Below are 21,341 nucleotides of genomic sequence, written 5' to 3'. Positions count from 1 at the left end.
TATCACTACCAAGCCAGCAATGCAAGAAATGCTAAAGGGAATACTGTAAAAAGAAGAAACAGAAAGGCAAGAAGAAACACAAACACTAAGGAAAAATATGACAACAAATATGTACTTGTCAATAATAACATTAAACGTAAATGGATTAAATGCACCAATCAAAAGACAGAGGGTAGCTGAATGGATAAGAAATCATGACCTATATATTTGCTGTCTACAAGAGACCCACCTCAGAGCAAAGGATTCACACAGACTGAGAGTGAAGGGATGGAAAAACATTTTTCAGGCAAATGGAAATGAGAAAAAAGCTGGGGTTGCGATACTTATATCTGATAAAATAGACCTCAAAGTAAAGGCCATAATAAGAGATAAGGAAGGCCACTACATAATACTAAATGGAGCAATTCAACAAGAAGATAAAACTCTGGTAAACATATATGCACCCAATGCAGAAGCACCCAAATACATAAAAAAATCACCTGGAAGATATCAAGGGAGAGATCGACAACAATACCATCATAGTAGGAGACTTTAATACACCACTGACATCATTGGATAAATCCTCTAGACAAAAAATCAGCAAAAAAACAGCAATTCTAAATGACACACTAGATCAGATGGTCCTAATTGACATCTTCAGAGCATTTCACCCCAAAGCCACGGAATATACGTTCTTCTCAAGTGCACATGGGATATTTTCAAAAATTGACCACATATTGGGTCACAAGCAAAGTCTCAACAAATTCATAAAGATTGAAATCATACCAAGCATTTTCTCAGACCACAATGGTATAATATTAGAAATAAACTACAATAAAAACATTCCAAAAAATTCAAACACTTGGAAGCTGAATACCATGCTACTAAACAATGATTGGGTTATCAATGAGATCAAAGAAGAAATTAAAACCATCCTGGAGACTAATGACAATAAAAACACAACATTGCAAATCCTATGGGACACAATGAAAGCAGTCCATGCATGGTACAAATATTGTACCATGCAAGGATGGTACAATATTTGCAAATCAATAAATGTGATACATCTCATAAACAAATTGAGAGATAAAAATCATATAGTCATATCAATTGATGCAGAAAAAGCATTTGACAAAATCCAACACCCTTTCTTGATAAAAACTCTCAGCAAGGTGGGAATAGAAGGATCATACCTCAACATAATAAAAGCCATATATGACAAACGTACAGCCAACATCATACTCAATGGGCAAAAACTAAAACCATTTTCCCTAAGAACAGGAACAAGACAGGGATGCCCATTCTCACCACTCCTGTTCAACATAGTGCTGGAAGTACTAGCCATTGTGATCAGACAAGAAGAAATAAAAGGCATCCAAATTGGAAAAGAAGAAGTAAAACTGTCCTTATTCACAGATGACATGATATTGTACACAAAAAAACCCTAAAGACTCCATCAAAAAACTATTAGACTTAATAAATGAATTCGGCAATGTAGCCAGATACAAAATTAATGCCAAGAAATCTATGGCATTTCTATACACCAATAATGAACTTACAGAAAGAGAGACTAAAAAAGCAATTCCATTTACCATCGCATCAAAAAAATTAAGATACCTAGGAATAAACTTAACTAAGGAGGTAAAAGACCTATATACGGAAAACTACAGGACACTGAAAAAAGAAATAGAGGAAGACATAAACAGATGGAAGAACATACCGTGTTCATGGATTGGTAGAAACAACATCATCAAAATGTCCATACTACCCAAAGCAATCTATAGATTCAATGCACTCCCCATTAAAATACAAATGGCATATTTCACAGACCTAGAACGAACTATCCAAAAATTCATTTGGAATAAATAAAGACCCCAAATAGCCACAGCAATCCTGAGAAAGAAGAACAAAGTAGGTGGGATCTCAATTCCAGATATCAAGCTGTATTACAAAGCCACTGTTCTCAAAATAGCCTGGTACTGGCATAAGAACAGACATATAGACCAATGGAACAGAACAGAGAACCCAGAAATCAACCCAAGCCATTATGCTCAATTAATATTTGACCAAGGAGGCATGAACATACAATGGAGTCAAGACAGTCTCTTGAACAATTGGTGTTGGGAAAATTGGACAGATACATGCAAAAAAAATGAAACTAAATCACCAACTTTCACCATACACAAAAATAAACTCAAAATGGATAAAGGACTTAAACATAAGATGGGAAACCATAAAAATACTAGAGGAATCCACAGGCAGCAAAATCTCAGACATATGCCGAAGCAATTTCTTCACTGATACTCTCCTAGGGCAATGGAAACTAAAGAGAAAATAAACAAATGGGACTACATCAAAATAAAAAGCTTTTGCACAGCAAAGGAAACCATCAATAAAACAACAAGAAAGCCCACTGCATGGGAGAACATATTTGCCAATGATATCAACGATAAGGGTTTAATCTCCAACATTTACAGAGAACTCATACAACTTAACAAAAAGAAGATAAACAACCCAATCAAAAAATGGGCAACTGATCTAAAAAAACACTTTTTGAAAGAAGACAGAAGGAAGGCCAAGAGACATATGAAAACCTGCTCAAAGTCACTAATCATCGGAGAGATGAAAATCAAAACAACAGTGCAGTACCATCTCACACCTGTCAGAATGGCTATCATCATCAAATCAACAAACGACAAGTGTTGGCGAGGATGCGGAGAAAAAGGAACTCTTTTGCACTGTTGGTGGGAATGCAGACTGGTGCAGCCACTGTGGAGAACAGTATGGAGTTTCCTCAAAAAACTAAAAATGGAACTCCCATTTGACCCAGTGATCCCACTTCTAGGAATATATCCCAAGAAACTAGAAACACCAATCAGAAAGGATATATGCACCCCTATGTTCATAGCAGCACAATTCACCATAGCTAAGATTTGGAAACAGCCTAAATGCCCATCAGCAGATGAGTGGATTAAAAAACTGTGGTACATCTACACAATGGAATACTACGCTACGGTAAAAAAGGAGTTCCTACCATTTGCAACAACATGGATGGAGATGGAGGGCATTATGCTACATGAAATAAGCCAGGCAGGGAAAGATAAATATCACATGATCTCACTCATTTGTGGAATATAATGAATGGCATAGACTGATGAACAAGAACAGATCCAGATACTGAGAAACGTTGATCAGAACCTCAAACCTCAGGGAAGGAGGGGGTCGGTGGGAGCAAGGGGGAGAGATCAACCAAGGGACTTGTGTGCATGCATATGAGCCTAATCAATGGACACAGACAACAGGGGGGTGGGGCATGAGTGGGGGTGGGGGGTTATTGGGTAATAAGGACACATATGTAAAATAATAATAATAAAAATAATAAAAAAATAAAAATAAAAAAATAGAAAAGAAATTGTGAGGTAACCACAACCCCAAGGACGCCTGAGAATGTCTTTCTTGCCATGCTAGCAGTCATTAGCTGTATGCTAATATTACCTAGGGAAAATGGGGAAGTATTTTGGACTTACGTTCCTGACCCTTCATGGGTAAGAGCCCTTACGTGGGCTGATGCCCCACCTAATGTAGTCACCAATAATTCCAAACACCTTGGTCATCCAGGAGGACCATGGGTGGGGCAAGGAAGTGTAATTACACAGGGGTCGCCACCCATCTTCCCTTTTGTATGACACAAAATCAAACCACTGCTCCTTTGTGTGTAAAATTAAATTGAGGTTTCTGGCTTGCGTGGACACCAAAGGAAGGGTCTATCACTACTTGCTCCTGGAAGAGGTGCAGAAAATGTAATTAAGACCTTGTCTATACAAAAAGAAATTGACAACCAGTTTGAAATGGAATTGCCATGGCCTAGAGCAAAGAATATCCTTACATGATATTATTCTACAATGTCATTATAATTTTTCCCAGATTTGTATTATCCCCATTACCTATAATAGTACCTCGCACCCTTGGGAATCAATTAAAAATCTTCTTTTTGGTGCTTGGAGACAAAGGTAACACATCTCTTGATATTTTAGAATTACAACAGCATTATGCTAAGTGAAATAAGCCAGTGGGTGGAAGAAAAATACCACATGACCTCACTCATTTATGGAATATAATGAACAACATAAACTGATGAACAGGGACAGATCCAGAGACAGAGAAGCATCGATCAGACTGTCAAACCTCAGAGGGAATGTAGGAGAGGGTGGGGGTAAGGGGGAGAGATCAACCGAAGGACTTGTATGCATGCATATAAGTCTAACCAATGGACACGGATACCAGGGGGGTGAGGGCATGATTGGGGGGGTGTTGGGGGGTTAATGGGGGTATGAGGACACATATGTAATACCTTAATCCATAAAGAAATTTAAAAAAATACAGAACAATCATCATTCAGAACCACCTGAAAGCTGACTGAATGGAAGTCCTACAACTAGAGAAGTAAAGAAGAAAGCACACTGAGACTGGTAGGAGGGGTGGAGGCACAGAATGGGCTGGTCCAACACCCATGTGTGCTGGTTTTTTGTTTTTTGTTTTTTATCAGGAGGGAGATTGTCTCTGCAGAAGCTGCCCTGAAGATCAAGGGGTCCAAGCCCCACACCAGACCCCAAGCCAAGGATTCCAGAGCTGGGAAGGAAAGTCCCCATAACTTCAGGCTGTAAAATCCAGCAGGGATTGTGGTTGAGTGACATGGAGGCAGCTGGAGACCCAGGTGTTCCTTTTAAAGGGCCAGTGCACAAATTTACTCAGATTCTATCCTTCTGAGGGACCCAGATACATATGGGGAGGAACTGTATTGTCTGGCTTCAGGGCAGGAAGTCAGGGCCAGAGTTCTCCCAGACGGGGTGCTTGCAGGGGTCATTGTTCCTATACTGGGACCTCCCTTGTAACCAACCATATCTGAGTCTCCATCAGCCTGTCTCACACTGTTTGCTCCACCCTGGTGATTCCCTGAGACCCCACCCCATCCATTTTTCAGCCCTACCCAAGCTGTTTGTATCAGCTTTTTCATATGAATGACCTGTCCTAACTCAGGCTTCAGACTTTCCTAAAATCTCTCAAACAAGCTACAGCTGGTGTCAGCATTCCCCAAACCTATCAATAAAAGACTCAAGACCCAGCACTAGCACCAGGCTGCATTGCTTCACAGTTGGGCCTCACCTGGGCACTTCTAAGCCCAATACAAATAGCAGCCATCTGCAGATCTCTCTGTAGCTCCTGCTGGGTGACCCCAGGCAGTGGCTGACTTCACACCTCCCTGGAGGCCCTAGAGCCAGTGCATCCAGTGGACAGTTTCATACCATACCAGATTACAACTCTACACATCCACAAGGGATACACTCAAGAGGCAAACTCAGTGAGCACTAAAGCCCCACTGAAGCAAGTCCTGCTCCACAGGGGTGTTTCCTTAACAGCAGCTCTCCAACTGTAGTTGCAGCTGGTACTCACAGCCAATTGACCTGGAGGTCAATTCCTCCCAGTGACACCAACAGCAATCAAGGCAACTACAATAAGACTATGCACATGGCCCAAACAGGGGCACACCTAGAGTGCCCCACTCAGGTGACTGGAGAGGCTGAGCCACTGAGCCCTACAGGATACTTACTACCCAAGGCCACTCTACCAATTCCAGGAGACATAGGAGCTCTACCTAATACATAGAAACAAATACAGGGAAGCAGCCAAAATGTGGAGACAAAGAAACATGTCACAAATGAAAGAAATGGAAGCAAGCAAATTATGGGATACAGAGTTCAAAACCATGGTTATAAGGTTACTCAAGGATCTTCATGAGAGTTTCAAGGGACTTAGTGAGACTTTCAAGGATCTTCTTGAGAATGTCAAAGACATGAAAAAGGACCAGTCAGAAATTAAACATACACTAATGGAAATAAAGAATAATTTACAGGAATTCAACAGTAGAGTAGAAGATTCTGAGAAGCAAATTTGGAATATAAGGAAGCAAAAAACACCCAATCAGAAGAGAAAAAGAGAAAAAAGAATCCAGAAATATGAAGATAGTGTAAGGAGTCTCTTGGACAACTTCAAGCATACCAACATTCGCATTATGGGGGAAGGAGAAGAGACAGAGCAAGATATCGAAAACCTACTTGAAGAAATAATGACAGAAAACTTCCCCTACCTGTTGAAAGAAATAGGCTTACAAGTCCAGGAAGCACAGAGAGTCCAAAACAAGAAGATCCCTCACCCCCCAAAAAAGGAACCCAAAAAGGCCCACACCAAAATACATCATAATTAGAATGCCAAAAATTAAAGACAAAAAGAGAATATTAAAAGCAGCAAGAGAAAATAGTCAGTTACCTACAAGAGAGCACCCATATGACTGTCAGCTGATTTATCAACAGAAACTATGCAGGCCAGACAGGAGTGGCAAGAAATGTTCAAAATGATGAATAGCAAGGACCTACAGCCAAGATTATTCTACCCAGCAAAGCTCTCATTTAGAATTGAAGGTCAGATGGAGAGCTTCACAGACAAGAAAAAGCTGAAGGAGTTCATCACCACCAAACCAGTATTACATGAAATTCTGAAGGGTATTCTTTAAGAAGAGGAAAATGAAGAAGAAAAAAGATAAAACAATATGAACAATAAAATGGCAGTAAATACATATCTGTCAACAATTTAATCTAAAAATCAAAATAAGCAAACAATATAATGAACAAAATAAACTGGTGAATAAAATAGAATCATAGGCATGGAAACATAGAACAGACTGACGAATCTCAGAGGGAAGGGGATGAGGGGGTAAGAAGAGATTAACCAAATAATTTACATGCATATGTGCATTAGCTATGGACATAGATAATATAGTGGTGAAGGCTTGGGGTGAAGTGGGGTGGGAACTGGGTGGAGGGGGGCTATATGGGTAAAAAGGGGGGACATCTGTAATACTCTCAACAGTAAAGATTAAAAAATAAAATAAAAAAGAATGAATGGGTTAATAATGAGATCAAGGAAGAAATCAAATAATACCTTGAAACAAATGAAAATGAGAACACAACAACCCAAAATCTATGGTTGAAAACATAGATGCTAACACAGTGAAAGTAGTCATGAGAGGGAAATACATAGCATTACAGGTCTACCTCAAGAAATAAGAAAAATCTCAAACAATCTAAATTTACACTTAAAGGAACTAGAAAAAGAACAATAAACAAAGCCCAAGGAGAGTAGAAGAAATGAAATAATAAAGATCATAGCAGAAATAAATAAAACAGAGTCTAAAAAAACAATACAAAAGATCATTGGAACCAAGAGATGGTTCTTTTTAAAGGTAAACACGATTGACAAACCTTTAACGAGACATATCAAGAAAAAAAGAGAGAAGACCAAAATAAATAATATCAGAAATGAAAGAGAAGTAAAAACTGACTCAAAAGAAATACAAGGGCATGTAAGAAAATATTACGAACAACTATGTGCCAACAAATTAAACAATATGGACAAAATGGATAAATTCCTAGAAACATACAATCTTAAAAGCTCTCAGCAAACAAACGTCCTGGACAGGATGGCTTCACAGCTGAATTTTACCAAACATTCAAAAAACTAACACCTATCCTTCTCAAACTATTCAAAAAAATTCAAGAGGAGGTAAGACTTTCAAGCTCCTTTTACAAGGTTAGCATTACCCTAATTCCAAAATCAGATAAAGACACTATAAAGAAAGAACATTTTAGGCCAATATCCTGATGAACGTAGATGCTAAAATCCTCAACAAAATATTAGCAAACCGAATCCAGTAATACATTGAAAAGATCATATACCATGATCAAGTGGGATTTATTTTGGTGATGCAAAGTGGTACAATATCCACAAATCAATAAACGTGATACATCATATAAACAAAATGAAGAATAAAAACCACATAATCATACCAATAGATGCAGAAAAAGCATTTGACAAAACCCAGCACCCATTTATGATAAAAAAAAAAAAGTCTCAGCAAAGTGGGAATAGAGGCACCATTCCTCAACTTAATAAAGGCCATATATGACAAACCTATGGCCAACATTATATATATATATATATATATATATATATATATATATATATATATCCTCTATGGTTAATATTTTCATTAAACAAAGAATTACCTCTACTTTATATTTTGAAAATTCAAATCTTCATAATTAGATATGCTTTAATTGAGAGAAATGAAACATTTCTCAAAGAGGTAAATATAGGCACTCTACCTCAAAATAAATGAGTATTCTATTGGACAAAGACACATTTTTATTGCAATAACATTCAGATCTGATAGTCAAGTTGAGATGCTCTTTAGTTGCAGGATGACTCATGTCCCCTGGAACAAGAGATACAAATATCTGTTTCTTTATTATGAAATGTTTAGATCTTTCAAGGGAAAATATTATTTGCTCAGGTTGAAATGACATTTGAAGGAGGAAAAAAATTATGACTTCTGTGAAATTGAGATTCAGCTTTTGGGTAGAGCTTCAAAGTGGTTCTTGAAATCATTTCAACTCTAGTGAAGGTTTATTCAGAAACAACTAATTTTTCCTCTTAAATACAAATTGTACACTAAAATGGCTTCAGATGCAGGACAGGAGAGGGAACAAATTAAATGGAATGGTACATATTAATATCTCATAAGAATGAAGAATCTTAATAGAAAAACTCCTCTTGAAACTTGAATCAGACTATTTTAGAGATATTTTTAATGAACACCTTAAAAATAGACATGATTATTTATTGACTTCTGATTATACCCATGACTAAACTTTTTCAACATTAGTAAGTACAGTATGTCACTGACCTAGCAATTAAAGGTATTAATGTTTCTCTCTTTAGATAGTATATAAATTGAATTAATTTCAAAGAATTTATTTTAATAGGTAAGCTAAGAAAAACTGATAAAAATTTCATTGGGAAACTTGCAACCTTTTTGGAGCTCAACATTTGGAGTCAAATTTGGTTTTTTATTCTGTCACCTATAAGTTATTTATTGTTTATTAGTTATTTATTGTTACATAATCAAAACAAATTCCACCCTCACACCCAATTTATGACTCAAAACAGCAGTAAACATTTATTGTCTCTCACACTCTCCATGGGTTAGGAATTTGGGGATGGCATAGCTAGGTAGTTCTGACTTATGGTCTATTATGAGGTTGTAGTCAAGATATTGGCTACTGCTATAGACATTTGAAGGCTTTATTAGGGCTAGAGGTTCTGCATCCAAAATAGCTTACTTACATGGCTGTTGGTAGGAGGCATCAGTTATTCATCACCTGGACTTCTGCATAAGACTTAGGGCTGCTTGAATGTCCTTATGACACAAAAACTGTTTTTTCCCCCAGAGTGAATGATACAAAAAAAAGCAAAGCAGAAGCAATGCCTTTTTAAACATAGCCTCATAACTTACATTCTTTTATTTCTGTAATATCCCATCCTATCTAATAAAAGAGTAACATGCAAATTGACCGTCACTCCAATACATAAGATGGCCGCCCCATGTGGTCAAAGATGGGCTGCCCCCAATGTAGACACAAGATGGCTGCCACAAGATGGCCTGCAGGGGAGGGCAGTTGTGGGCAGTTAGGGGTGACCAGGCCAGCAGAGGAGGGCAGTTGGGGGAGATCAAGCCAGCAAGGGAGGGCAGTTGTGGGGGGCGGAAACAGGCCTGCAGTGGAGGACAGTTGGGGGGACCAGGTCTATAGGGGAGGGCAGTTGGGGGGGACCAGGCTAGCAGGGGAGGGCAGTTGGGGGGGACCAGGACTTCAGGGGAGGACAGTTGAGGGGGGGGGGCAGGCCTTAGGGGAGAGCAGTTGGGGGGACCAGGCCTGCAGGGGAGGGCTGTTGGGTGGGGGACCAGGCCTGCAATGGGGGGCAGTTGGGGGGAGACCAGGCCTGCAGGGGAGGGCAGTTGTGGGGGACCAGGCCTGCAGGGGAGGGCAGTTAGGGGGGTGGCCAGGCTTGTAGGGGAGGGCCGTTGGAGGGGACTAGGCCTGCAAGGGAGGGCACTTGGGGGTGACCAGGCTGGCAGGGGAGGGCAGTTAGGGGTGACCAGGCCAGCAGAAGAGGGCAGTTAGGGGTCACCAGGACGGCAGGGGAGGGCAGTTAGGGGCAACTGGGCCAGCCGGGGAGCAGTTAGGCGTCGATCAGGCTGGCAGAGGAATGATTAGTGGGTGATTAGGCTGGCAGGCAGAAGCAGTTAGGGGCAATCAGGCAGAGGCAGGCGAGTGGTTGGGAGCCAGCAGTCCTGGATTGTGAGAGGGATGTCCGACTGTCCATTTAGGCCTGATCCCGGTGGGTGGGATCAGGCCTAAATGAGCAGTTGGACATCGCTCAAGGGGTCCCAGATTGGAGAGGGTGCAAGCTGGGCTGAGGGACACCGCTCCCCCCTCCCCGTGCACGAATTTTGTGGACCGGGCCTCTAGTTAATTATAAAGGGCAGCCCTATCTGATGTGAAAGGGACTACACAAAGGGAAGAATATTGGGAGTTGAGAATCTTCTTTGTTGTTAATCTTCACCAGAGGATATTTTTCCATTGACTTTTAGAGAGAGTGGAAAGGAAGGGGAGAGACACACAGAGAGAAACATCGATGTGAGAGAGACACATCATGCCCTTGAGCGGAATCCAACCCGCAACCCTTAAGTCTGCAGGCCAACACTCTATCCACTGAGCCAAACCGGCTAGAGCAGGAGTCGATAAGCTTTGAGGGCCATCTTGAAGGCAGGCTACCACAGTATCCATCACTAACTAGTTCAAACCTCTGTCTTCTGGCCTTGTGAATAACAAGTGACAGGAAAAAGGTCTACCAATTTAAGGCTTGTGAGGTTCCTTTTCCCATTTTCAGTTTATCTTCAGTCAAAACTACTCACTTAGTCTCTATCTCTCTCTCTGGAAATTCACTTTGGGGCTTTCCTAGAGATAGGTGAAGGTAGGTCAAATTGCTTACAAGTTGTTTTCATGGGCCTTCATTTATTCTCCTCTATGTGTTATAACAGAGGTGGCTTAATATAACAAAGCCTTTGGGAGGGGTGGTCATTTAATGTGGGATTATCATTTTGAATTTCAAATTCTCTCTTTCTTGTCTTATTTTTATGATAGATTTATATGACAGAATGTTTCCTGAAGATATCATATTCCTATAATCTGAAAGAGATTAAAACAGGCTTCCCAGTTCCTCAGATAAGTGTCTGTGATCATATTATAATATATGTAAAAATTGAAATGATAAGGTCAAATAGCAGGTGTTCTGAAGAGGTCATCAATTCTAGGTTTCCTTTTGAACTGTCACTTCCTGACTACCAGGGCAGAAGAATAAATTAAACATATCTTATATGTAACTTGGCCAGTCTATGCTATGTACTGAAATTTAAGTGAAGCTTAAGGAATACAGAAGGGTTAGGGCTGACAATTTGGCAGATATTCTTATTTGATTTAATGACGCTAGATCAGTGGTTGGCAAACTGCGGCTCGCAAGCCGCAGTTTGCTGCTCTGTTGACTAATGAGTTTGCCGACCACTGCTCTAGATAGTTCACTTTTAAGCACTCATAACCTCATACTCTAGATAGTTCACCCCCAACCATTCACAACCTCATCACCACTAACTTCAGACTACCAGAACTAAAGTTATATTTTTACCTCTGTTTATCAATAAACACAAGAAGCCTCAGATTCCCATGTCCCTCCTTATCACTTAATAATTACCATCTGGATCTTCATATCTCTTATTTTGTTTCCATTTCCTACCCCTTGAATTAAGTACTCTGGAACACATGGTACATTATCCCTTATCTCATAAGCCTTCCTTGAATATTCTCTTCAACTTCTTAGTCTAAATGAAATCTAGATCTCCTCTAGTGACACTGATTCCCTTATAGTCTTCTCAATTGGTGCCTGTATTTTTCCTCCCATTCCCTTTATATCACTGGGCCTGACCCTTCCCTCCAGCTTTTTAAAATAAATCTCATGTCTTCACACCATACCATCAATCACCTTTCTTTGTGCAATTATCTACAATTCCTAGATCACACACTTACCCTAATTTTTCTAATAGTTTTGTTCTTCATTGATATTTTTAACATTTAGTTCCATCTTAAATCTCTATGATTTAAATATCCACTTAGATAACCTTTCCAACATCTTAGCCTTACTTCTTCATCTTCTTCAAGTCTTTGCACAAATATTGTCTTCTCAGTGAGACTGTCCCTGACCACACTATTTAAAATTGCTGCCACTACCAACCCTAATACTCCTTTTTAATTCCCCTGGCTCTCTCCTTCTTCATAGCATTTATCGCCTTCCAAAGTACAATAAAATTTATGCATTTATTTTGTTCATTTATCTCTCCCACTAGAAGTTATGCTCTGTGAGGGCAGTAATACTTGTCTTTTGTTTACTACAGTATCTTCAGTGCTTAGAACAATACCTGCCACATTGTAGGCACTCAATAAATATTTGTTGAATAAACGAATAAATGGGTAAATGCAGGAATTCTTTAATATTAAAAAATGTAACATAACTTACCAATATATCAAAACTAAATAATCATATGATCTCCACAAATGTTGAGAAGGCATTTGATCCGTTGGGGGGAAGGGGGGACTATAAGGGTTCAATGGGCAAAAAGGGGCCATCTGTAATACTTTCAACAATAAAGATAAAATAAATAAAAAGAAGGCATTTTATCAAATTCATCATCCATTCTTGCTTATGACTCTTAATAAAATCAGAATAGATAAATAGTTCCTTAACACGCAACCCAAAATTCAGTATCAGAAAGCCTCCAAAAAAAGTGTTCATTCTTTAGGAAAGAAATCCATTCTATTATCAAGATGCCAAATCTAATTATTCATTAAAAATAAATGAATATGACTGCTTTAACTAGAATTTGATGAGGATATCATTCAAGAAGCAAGTGAGTTCTCAGAGGATGGGCTGACACTTTGCTCAGAATGATTGATAGCCCTTTCTGAGATGAGTATGTGTGATAAACATGTGACTTTTAATTGTGTCTGGCAGATGGTGACAGACTCCTAATCCATCCTTGACTTTCACCCTATTCTTAGTGAGATTTAGAGATGGAGTAAGGATTATATCCCAGTGAGGAGGTGATGATGAAAAAACAAAAAACAAAAAACCACACAGCTTAATGTCTTATTTCTTAGGATACATCAAATTGTCCCCTATCAATTAAACTAGAAGCACCAAAATATCATGTATCCATTGCAGCTCAAAAAGAGTATCAAACTACCTGCAGGCAGCTTTTCCCCTCTCCTAGAACAAATAATGGGTCATTTGGCAGAATATCAATAACCCTAGCCCCATTCATTTTTATTTTATTTTAGAGATAGTCTGATGTTCAGTACCCATGGATAAAAATTGGAATCCACTGACCTACTTCCCCATTGCACCCATCCCCTTTCCTGTCAAAAAATAGTCCTATGGGGAAGTCAGGCTATCTCCCTACATATCTTTGATATCTAAAGCTCCTTTTTCCACAATCTCCAACTGGCAACCCTCTTTCTCAGAGGTAGGCAGTTTCCCATTCTTTGTTTCCCTAACTTGTTTCTATGACAGTTTTTTTGCTTCCCCTAGTGTATCTGTAAAGCCATGTCACAATCCCAACCTCACTTCATTTATTCAATTCCCTTGGTTTTCAATTCCCGGCCTGGAGAATTTACAATGCCTCTGTTTGAAGTCTGTCTCTGATTGTTGACCCCTTCCCAAGGGCCACATATTCTGTTTCAAGTCAGTCCCATTTCTGAAAGTTCCCTAGTATCCCTATCAACAACTCCCCCTCTCCAAGCATACACACACTACCTAAAATAAGTTATACTTCATTCCAAGCCCAATGCAAAGCCATCACTCTGTGGATATATTCCAACCTCTGGAGAGAGCAAACACACTCTGAAAGTCAGTATCTCCAGTTCCTGTCTTTGAGTTCCTCATAGATTTATAATACTAACAGACTACTACATACTTTCAACAAGATTTCCTACAGGCAGTTGAAACTCAATATAACTCAAGCTTAATATTTTCTCCTAGAACTTTGTCTTCTTTCTTTTGCATTGCATAACTGATCTCCACAACACAAACAAAAACACCCTTTGTTTACTCTCATTTCAAAAGTAATTGATGGTAATTGTAAAATATGTGGAAAACTCAGATGAACTAAAGGAAATAAAAACCATCTTTAAGATTACCACCCAAAGATAAAACACTTTATCATTCCCATATGTTGATTAATGCCATCACCATTCACCTAGTCACTAAAGCTAGAAATCTAACTCCTGCTTCTCCTTTACAAATCACATTTCACCACTTTCTAAATCATATCAATACTACCTCCAAAATTTCTACTGAAGCCATTCTTTTCTATCCCCATTGCCATAGTCTTACTTCTCTTACTTCTCTCACCTGAACTATTGCAATTGTCTATCAACTTGTTTTCCTACCATCAGTCTTCCAAACTCACACTCATCTCTCACAATAATCTCCACCAAATTCTTAACCATAATCTGCCACTAGAGTTGTTCTGAAATGTGCATCTAATCATTCAACTTGTCTCCTTTAAAACATTTAGTAATTCTAATGTCCACAAGATAAAGTCCAAATTTCATGGTGTCTTAGTATGCTCAGGCTACCATAACAAAATACTATAGACTGGAAGTCTGAGCATATGCCAGCATGGTGGTTTCTGGTGAGAGCTCTCTCCTTGGCATGTAGATGGCCACCTTCTCACTGTGTGCTCACGAGACAGGGAGAGAGAGCAAGCAGAGCAAGCTCTCTGGTGTCTCTTCATATAAAGGCATTGATATAATGATGAAAGCTCCACCCTTGTGACCTTATCTAAATCTAATTACCTCCCAAAGGCTATTTCAGAATACCATCACACCAGGGGTTAGTGAATGGTCGGGGAGGGGCACAGTTCAGTTCACAGCACATGGTATGATATTCAAGGGCTTTTATAGCTAACTTTAAGTGGCCTTTTCAGTTTTATACTTTATTACTCCATGCATTCTAAGGTTCCAAAACACCACAAATAGCTCTCAAAAAACATCATATACTTTCATAGAACTATACTTTGCTCATGCTGCTCACTCTGCTTAGACAACTTTTCCACTCTGTTATGTGGAAGACAAACTGTTATGTCCTTCAAATGTCCAGGTCAAATGCCATCTGTATTATGAAGTGAGCTTGCTCTTCTTCTCCCTTGTGCTCATATCACTTTGCACATACTTCTATCAAATTCAAATTGTCTGGGTTCAACTTGTAGTTCTGCCAGATTCTAAATGTGTGACCTTAAGCAAGTTACTTCTTTGTGCTTCAGTAACCTCATTAGTAAAATGGGGATACTAGCAATGATTTTATAGAGTTTTGGTGTGGGGATTAGTGAGTTACTATGCACGGAGTTCTTAGAGAAATGTCTGGCACTTAGTAAGCATTATATAAATTATTTGCTATTGTTATTATATTATGTGAAAACAACCAGGAAAAAAAAACTTTTATTCATAGACTGTAAATGCACAAAAATGTCTCCACTCTGATATTCTGGTGACGTTGCACTATTTACTTAGGTCATGTAGGCAAGGCTCAATTGTGGTCTGCCCCAGGTCTTGGCAGAACATCTTGTGATCCTCACAGACTGTGGGAAGATAGGCAGTCTTGTGAGGAGTTGCCTCAAGGCTGTTTTTCTTATCTGTCTTTCTACCTTGTGGGAGGCTTCCTATCTTGCAGAAGGCTAATACAAGGCAGATTCTCACCCTATTTCCTGGTTCCAGTAAGGCATAGGACTTTCTATCTCCTTCCCCTTGGGTATAGATGCAGGCTATAAAACAGCTTAGCTGCAGTCTAGAGTGAACTCTTCAGCAATAGAGTACCCACAGGCCCCTTTAATTTGATTTTGTCCTGTGGGGCAAAGGAATATGAGGAGCTGACACCATGCTGATCTTACTTATGCTGTCTGTGTAAGTAATCTATATCCATTTGATCTTATTGTTTCCTTATTGGATGGATTTATGAATGTCTGTGCTGCTGCTTATGGACTGTTTGATCTATTGAGAGAAAGCTCCTTGAGAGAAGTAGAAACACTGATTTTTTTCAACTCTATCTATTGAGTATCTAGCCTATAGTAAGTGCTCAATAAGTATTTGTAGAATTTTTAAAAATATAGCAAACAATGATGAATATGTATGCAAGGATATATAGTCAAGGATAAATATCAAACCCATTTAATCAGAACCTTGTAGAGAGGGACGGAGAGTATAGAAGACAAAAGAAAAGAAAATATAAAATAAAATAAAACAAGACAGAGGCATTCTACTCATAAGGTTTAAAGAAAAACATAGACATGTCACTTAGGAGTAAAAAGCCTTCTAGCTTGCTTGTTTTTCCATTAATTTATATGAATATTTGATACCTTGTAAGCTTGTCCTTATTTTCTCAAATGAACTGTAATATATGAAAGAAAGGTTAGGTTCTCATCTTTCGTGTTCCAAGGAGCCCCAGTTTTTTTCTCCTAAGAGCTGCCTCATGGATAATAGTATCCTTTTAACCAAGGTGAGGATGCTTTTATGTGTTTTATATGTTGGACTCATTGAATTTTACTTGAAGAAAAGGGTTAGCAGCTAATAACAAGGCAAAACAAAAACTGGCTTAGCTCTAGCTCTAAAATTAATGTACAGCATGATGACTGGAGTTAATAATACTATATTGAATACTGGAAATTTGCTAATAGAGTAGATTTCATGTGGTCTCACTACACACACACACACACACACACACACACACACATACACACACACACAAATGTTAACTATGTGAGATGACACATTAATTAGCTTGACTGTAGTAATCATTTCACTATGTATATGTATATTAAATCATCATATCGTACACTTCAAATATATATAATTTTTATTTAAAAATAAAATGCCTAAATATAGATTAAGGTGTGGGAAGTTTGATAGCTACAAACGGGAGTGGAGCAAGAGGCAACATTTGTATAATGGAGTTCTTTGGATTGGAGTTAGAAGACAAGAATGGAAGGTTTGCTGAAGACATACATATTACTAATGCAGAATTTTGTTTAAGACAATTGCTTTGATTTAGGACTCATAAATCTTACTTTCTTATTTGGAATTTGGGGAGGGTAAAGGACAGGGTGGTCCTTGTGAATTTTTAACCACCAAATCACTCCTTGTACATATAAATCAGGTCCAGGATCTAAGTAACATATTTAGTCAATTCTAAGTTGCAAATTTCCCTACATTTTAATGTTTCTGATATTAGGATGCATCGCATAATCAATGCATACATTAAATATAGCATATCTATTTTCCTTTGTTATTAAATAAATGGCACAGTTACAATTTGATGATGTCTTAGATTTGAGAAAATGCCATATTATCAACAGAAATAATAAGCTTATAAATCTGAGCAAGAAATACTTGAGATGGGGTCAACAACCTCTTTAGTCTGAGTCTTACCAGTGGGGTTAAGCAATGATGGTGGATGTCATAATTGATATGCCTACAGGATAAAATTCAAAATTAAAGCTATAAATGAGGGCTTTTCTTTTTTATATTCACTGCTTACTCAAATAGGCCATGCTATTTCATGCCTGGTTACCATTCCATGTGCTCTTACCTCTGTTTGGAAGATCCTTCTTGGAATGTTGTCCATAGAAATCCTATCTGCCTAAAGAGAATTGTTCTCTTTCTGCTTTATGTCATCATGTGCCTAATATATGCCTCTAAATATGTACTGTTGCAATGATTTATTAGGTATCCATATCCTTTACTGGAAATTCCTTGAGGGTAATTAACTGTTTCTTACTTATCTCTGTATCCCTAGTACAAAGGATAGTGCCTGGTATATAGCAGTATTCAAAGATTGAATATATGATTAAAAAGAAAGGAGTAACAGAATAGTATAATGTGGTAAAGTGCCATAGCACCAACAAATGTTTCATTTGCTGCTGTCATTCAGTGGTGTTCATTCCTTACCCAAACCCTTTAACTTCCAGTAGACATACAATTGTCAACACTGAGTTTAATTGTTAATAATAAAATGAGACATTATAAATTTATTAGAGGGAGGGATCAAGTAGTTTTTTTGTATATACTTGTGTTTTAGATAAACTGTATATTCCTATTCTAAAATAGGAATTTTTAAATAGGAGGTGTGATTTAGTTTCCAAGATTTGTCATTCAGTATACCTTTATCATTAATACTAGTAGCAATTTGCATGAGAGAAATTAAAAGGCCCACAACAGTTTTATTTATTTAGGGCCTAGAATTTCTCCAGAGTTTAAATCAATCCTTAATACTAGAAATAAAAAACATAATTGTATAATAATTTAAGGAGAAGAGTTTGAATATTACTGCTAAAATCCTGGGAGCTAGCCCTAGACGATTTGGTTCAGTGGTAAGAGCTTAGGCCGGTGGACTGAAGGGTCACAGATTCCAGTCAAGGGCAAGTGCCTTGGTTGCAGGCTCCATCTCTGGCCCTGGTCAGGGCGCATGCTGGTGGCAACCAATTGATGTGGTTGGTCTCTCTCATATCGATGTTTCTCTCTCACATCGATGTTTCTCTCTCTTTGTCTCTTCCCTCTCCTTTCCACTCTTTCTTTTAAAAAAATCAATGGGGAAAAATATCCTCATGGGAGGATTAACAAACAAACAAACTCTGGGGGCTATTTACTTCAAGATCACTTGAAACCTTAACTCATTCAAGTTTGAAAAATCTGAGGTACTTAAAATCACTATTCACATTTTGTTACTTGATCTTACTAATAAGAGAAAACCTGAAGTTTGTGCAAAAGAAAGATTCCATTTATCATTTGGTTAAGGGGAAAAATATTAAGCATTTCCTATGGGCACCTCAGTACTCTATCCTATACAGTATTGTAAGAGGAGAGAAAAAGATGCACAGCCCCAGATCTCAAAAAATACATTCTCAGCACCAAAATTACTAGTGTATATTGTTAAAATGAGTTGCATTCTGCACTCTTAGTTATACCCAGACTTTTCAACAAGATCATTATGAGGCTCAAATAAACAAAAATAAGGTGGTTTTAATTCATATTGTTGGCGTTGTTATTGTAATTACATGAGAACAGTGGCTTGGCAAAAGATGCTCTCCAATATGGTGTAGTGTCATTCAGAATAGAAAGCCAAGTTACACTTTAGATGTCTTTTTAAAATTTTAAATCAGAAGTTCCAAATATTAAGAAAAAAAATCCCTTTTTAAATTTCCCAATGCAAGCTGAGTCATTAAAAGAAACACAGACATAAGAGAGAAGACAGATTCAGGAAAGGAAATATTTCATTCTCATTGCCTGTCAACTCATGAGACATTATTAACCAATCAGATGGCATACATGAGATAGAAGAAAGATTAAAGAAATTCAGTTCAATCAGATTGGGCAGTTTTAATAGAACTAGAAATAGTGTATTATGTCATGATTATATTATGTTTATTTGTAAATCTTACCCACATGTGTAAGGTTAGTTTATTTTGAACATGTTTACCGAATTTAAACTGTCTATCCCATTACTCCCTTAGTACTTGAAGTATAGCAACCACTATTTTTAAAGAGTTTACAGCCTTGCCTACAGTGTTATGTATGCAACAAGCAGTCAATTTAGCTATAAAGATCATAAGGAAAATGGGGAAGTGCGGAAAAGCTTACCACTAGATCCTCACAACATGCTGTTGAAGAGTCTTTTTTCATAAGTCCTAGGAATACATCCTCAGTTCCCACCTGCTGTTTGTATATAATATCATACCTGAAAAAAAGTCATTGATACAGAGGTTCAAATGAAAGAGAAATTTCCTGTCATAGAGCAGAAAACTAGAAACTTATGAGAACATGCCATTACAAAAAAAAATAAAAGGACTAAATAAAATGCTTGCAGTTTTTCAGGCATATAGCAGAACATAAAGGAATAGAAGTCTAGAAATTCCGTTAAAAATGCCTAACACTGGAAAACAGAATTTATATCATATATACTTCTTTTCTAAAATAAAGCTTAACTGTTTTAGATCTATACATATAAAATGGATTGAGGGAATTTCTAATAAGAGTCTAATAAAATTCAATGTAGAAGAAAAAAAGGAAGGTTCTTTCCAGGAAAACAGTGGCTCAGAAAAATAGTGGGCCCATAACCCAGTTTGATGGATAGACAGAAACTTCCCTCTGCTAAATATAAGCCACAAAGTAGAGTTCAACAATCCAGGTTTAATACCATTTCTGTCATTAACTGTGTGACCTTGGTAAAGTCACAAACTCATGGAGTCTCTGCTTCTACATTTTTACAATTTATAGAAGGGGTGGATTTGAATTAAATGATTTCTATCTTTTCCACCTCTAAAATTCTACAATAGAAACACTGGTAATGTAGTCAACACATCTACACTATGATGTTTTGAATCAAGTCATATAGAATTCTTAGTTCAATGAAAAATTTTCCTGTATTTCAACTCACGCATGACAATTCACAAATTTTTCCTTGGGCCCAAACTTGGGCCCTTAGAGGTAGGATGTTTTATAGAAGCACCCAGGCATAATGTACCCTATCATTTTAGATGGAATGAAGTAAGCAAACATTTACAAATGATCTTTTGTATTTAATTCTATCCTAATGAAGAAACGGTAAATCTCTGGACAGGAAGAGTAAAAGATTACATTGAACTTTTGATGCCCAGGAATAAAAAAGGGATTTCTCTGAGTTGAAACAGGAGTGACAATAAGTAGCCATTTGATATGGGTCATTTTTTTTCTTAATAGACTATAACATCTATCAGGTATTTACAAAGATTAGGCCAGGATAAACTAAATAGAAAAGTATTGACCCATATGTCCATGATTCCCAGATAAATTTGCTCTAGCTGCTGCTCTTCTCATCTCCAGAAGCAGTTTTCCAACTTCTTACTATATGTATTTGCCTGGATGTCTCAAAGGTACCTCCCTGTTCACACATCCAAAAACAAACTCATTGCTTCCCTTCCACATACATTCCCAATTACATTTAATGGGCCCACTATTCATAACCCAGTCACCCAAGATAGTAACCTTAGCATCATTTTTTACACTTTCCTCTCATCCATTATATCTAATCAAAATATCAAATCTGCCTTTAAAAATCTCTCAAATAAAGACCCTAATGCTTTTCCCTGAGGCCAGTGACTTAGATCAGGCCCTTATAATTTTTTATTTGGCTACTAGTCATTCTTCTTTTGTGAACCACCTGTCCACGTTCTTTACTCATTTTCCTCTTTACCCATAGGGACATTTGAAATATAATTGCATAAGATTGAAAATGCATACTTTTTAAAAATATTAAAAGCCATTTTCTTC

General features: G+C 37.8%; 1 protein-coding gene across 2 annotated transcripts in view; it reads right to left on the bottom strand.

The window, feature by feature from the left end:
• The window catches only part of DNAAF6 (dynein axonemal assembly factor 6), a 66,497-nt gene that overhangs the window by 17,328 nt on the left and 27,828 nt on the right, over positions 1-21,341 (bottom strand). For both annotated transcript variants that reach the window (XM_080652908.1, XM_080652909.1), the window contains exon 5: positions 19,674-19,770. In XM_080652908.1, the coding sequence (XP_080509034.1) occupies positions 19,674-19,770 (97 nt within the window). The remainder of the gene's footprint in view (positions 1-19,673; positions 19,771-21,341) is intronic.

This window comes from Plecotus auritus (assembly GCF_963455305.1).
Source record: "Plecotus auritus genome assembly, chromosome: X".
Taxonomy (NCBI): Eukaryota; Metazoa; Chordata; class Mammalia; order Chiroptera; family Vespertilionidae; genus Plecotus; species Plecotus auritus.
The sequence above is the reverse complement of the archived record's forward strand: the minus strand, read 5'-3'. Positions and strand labels throughout refer to the sequence as shown.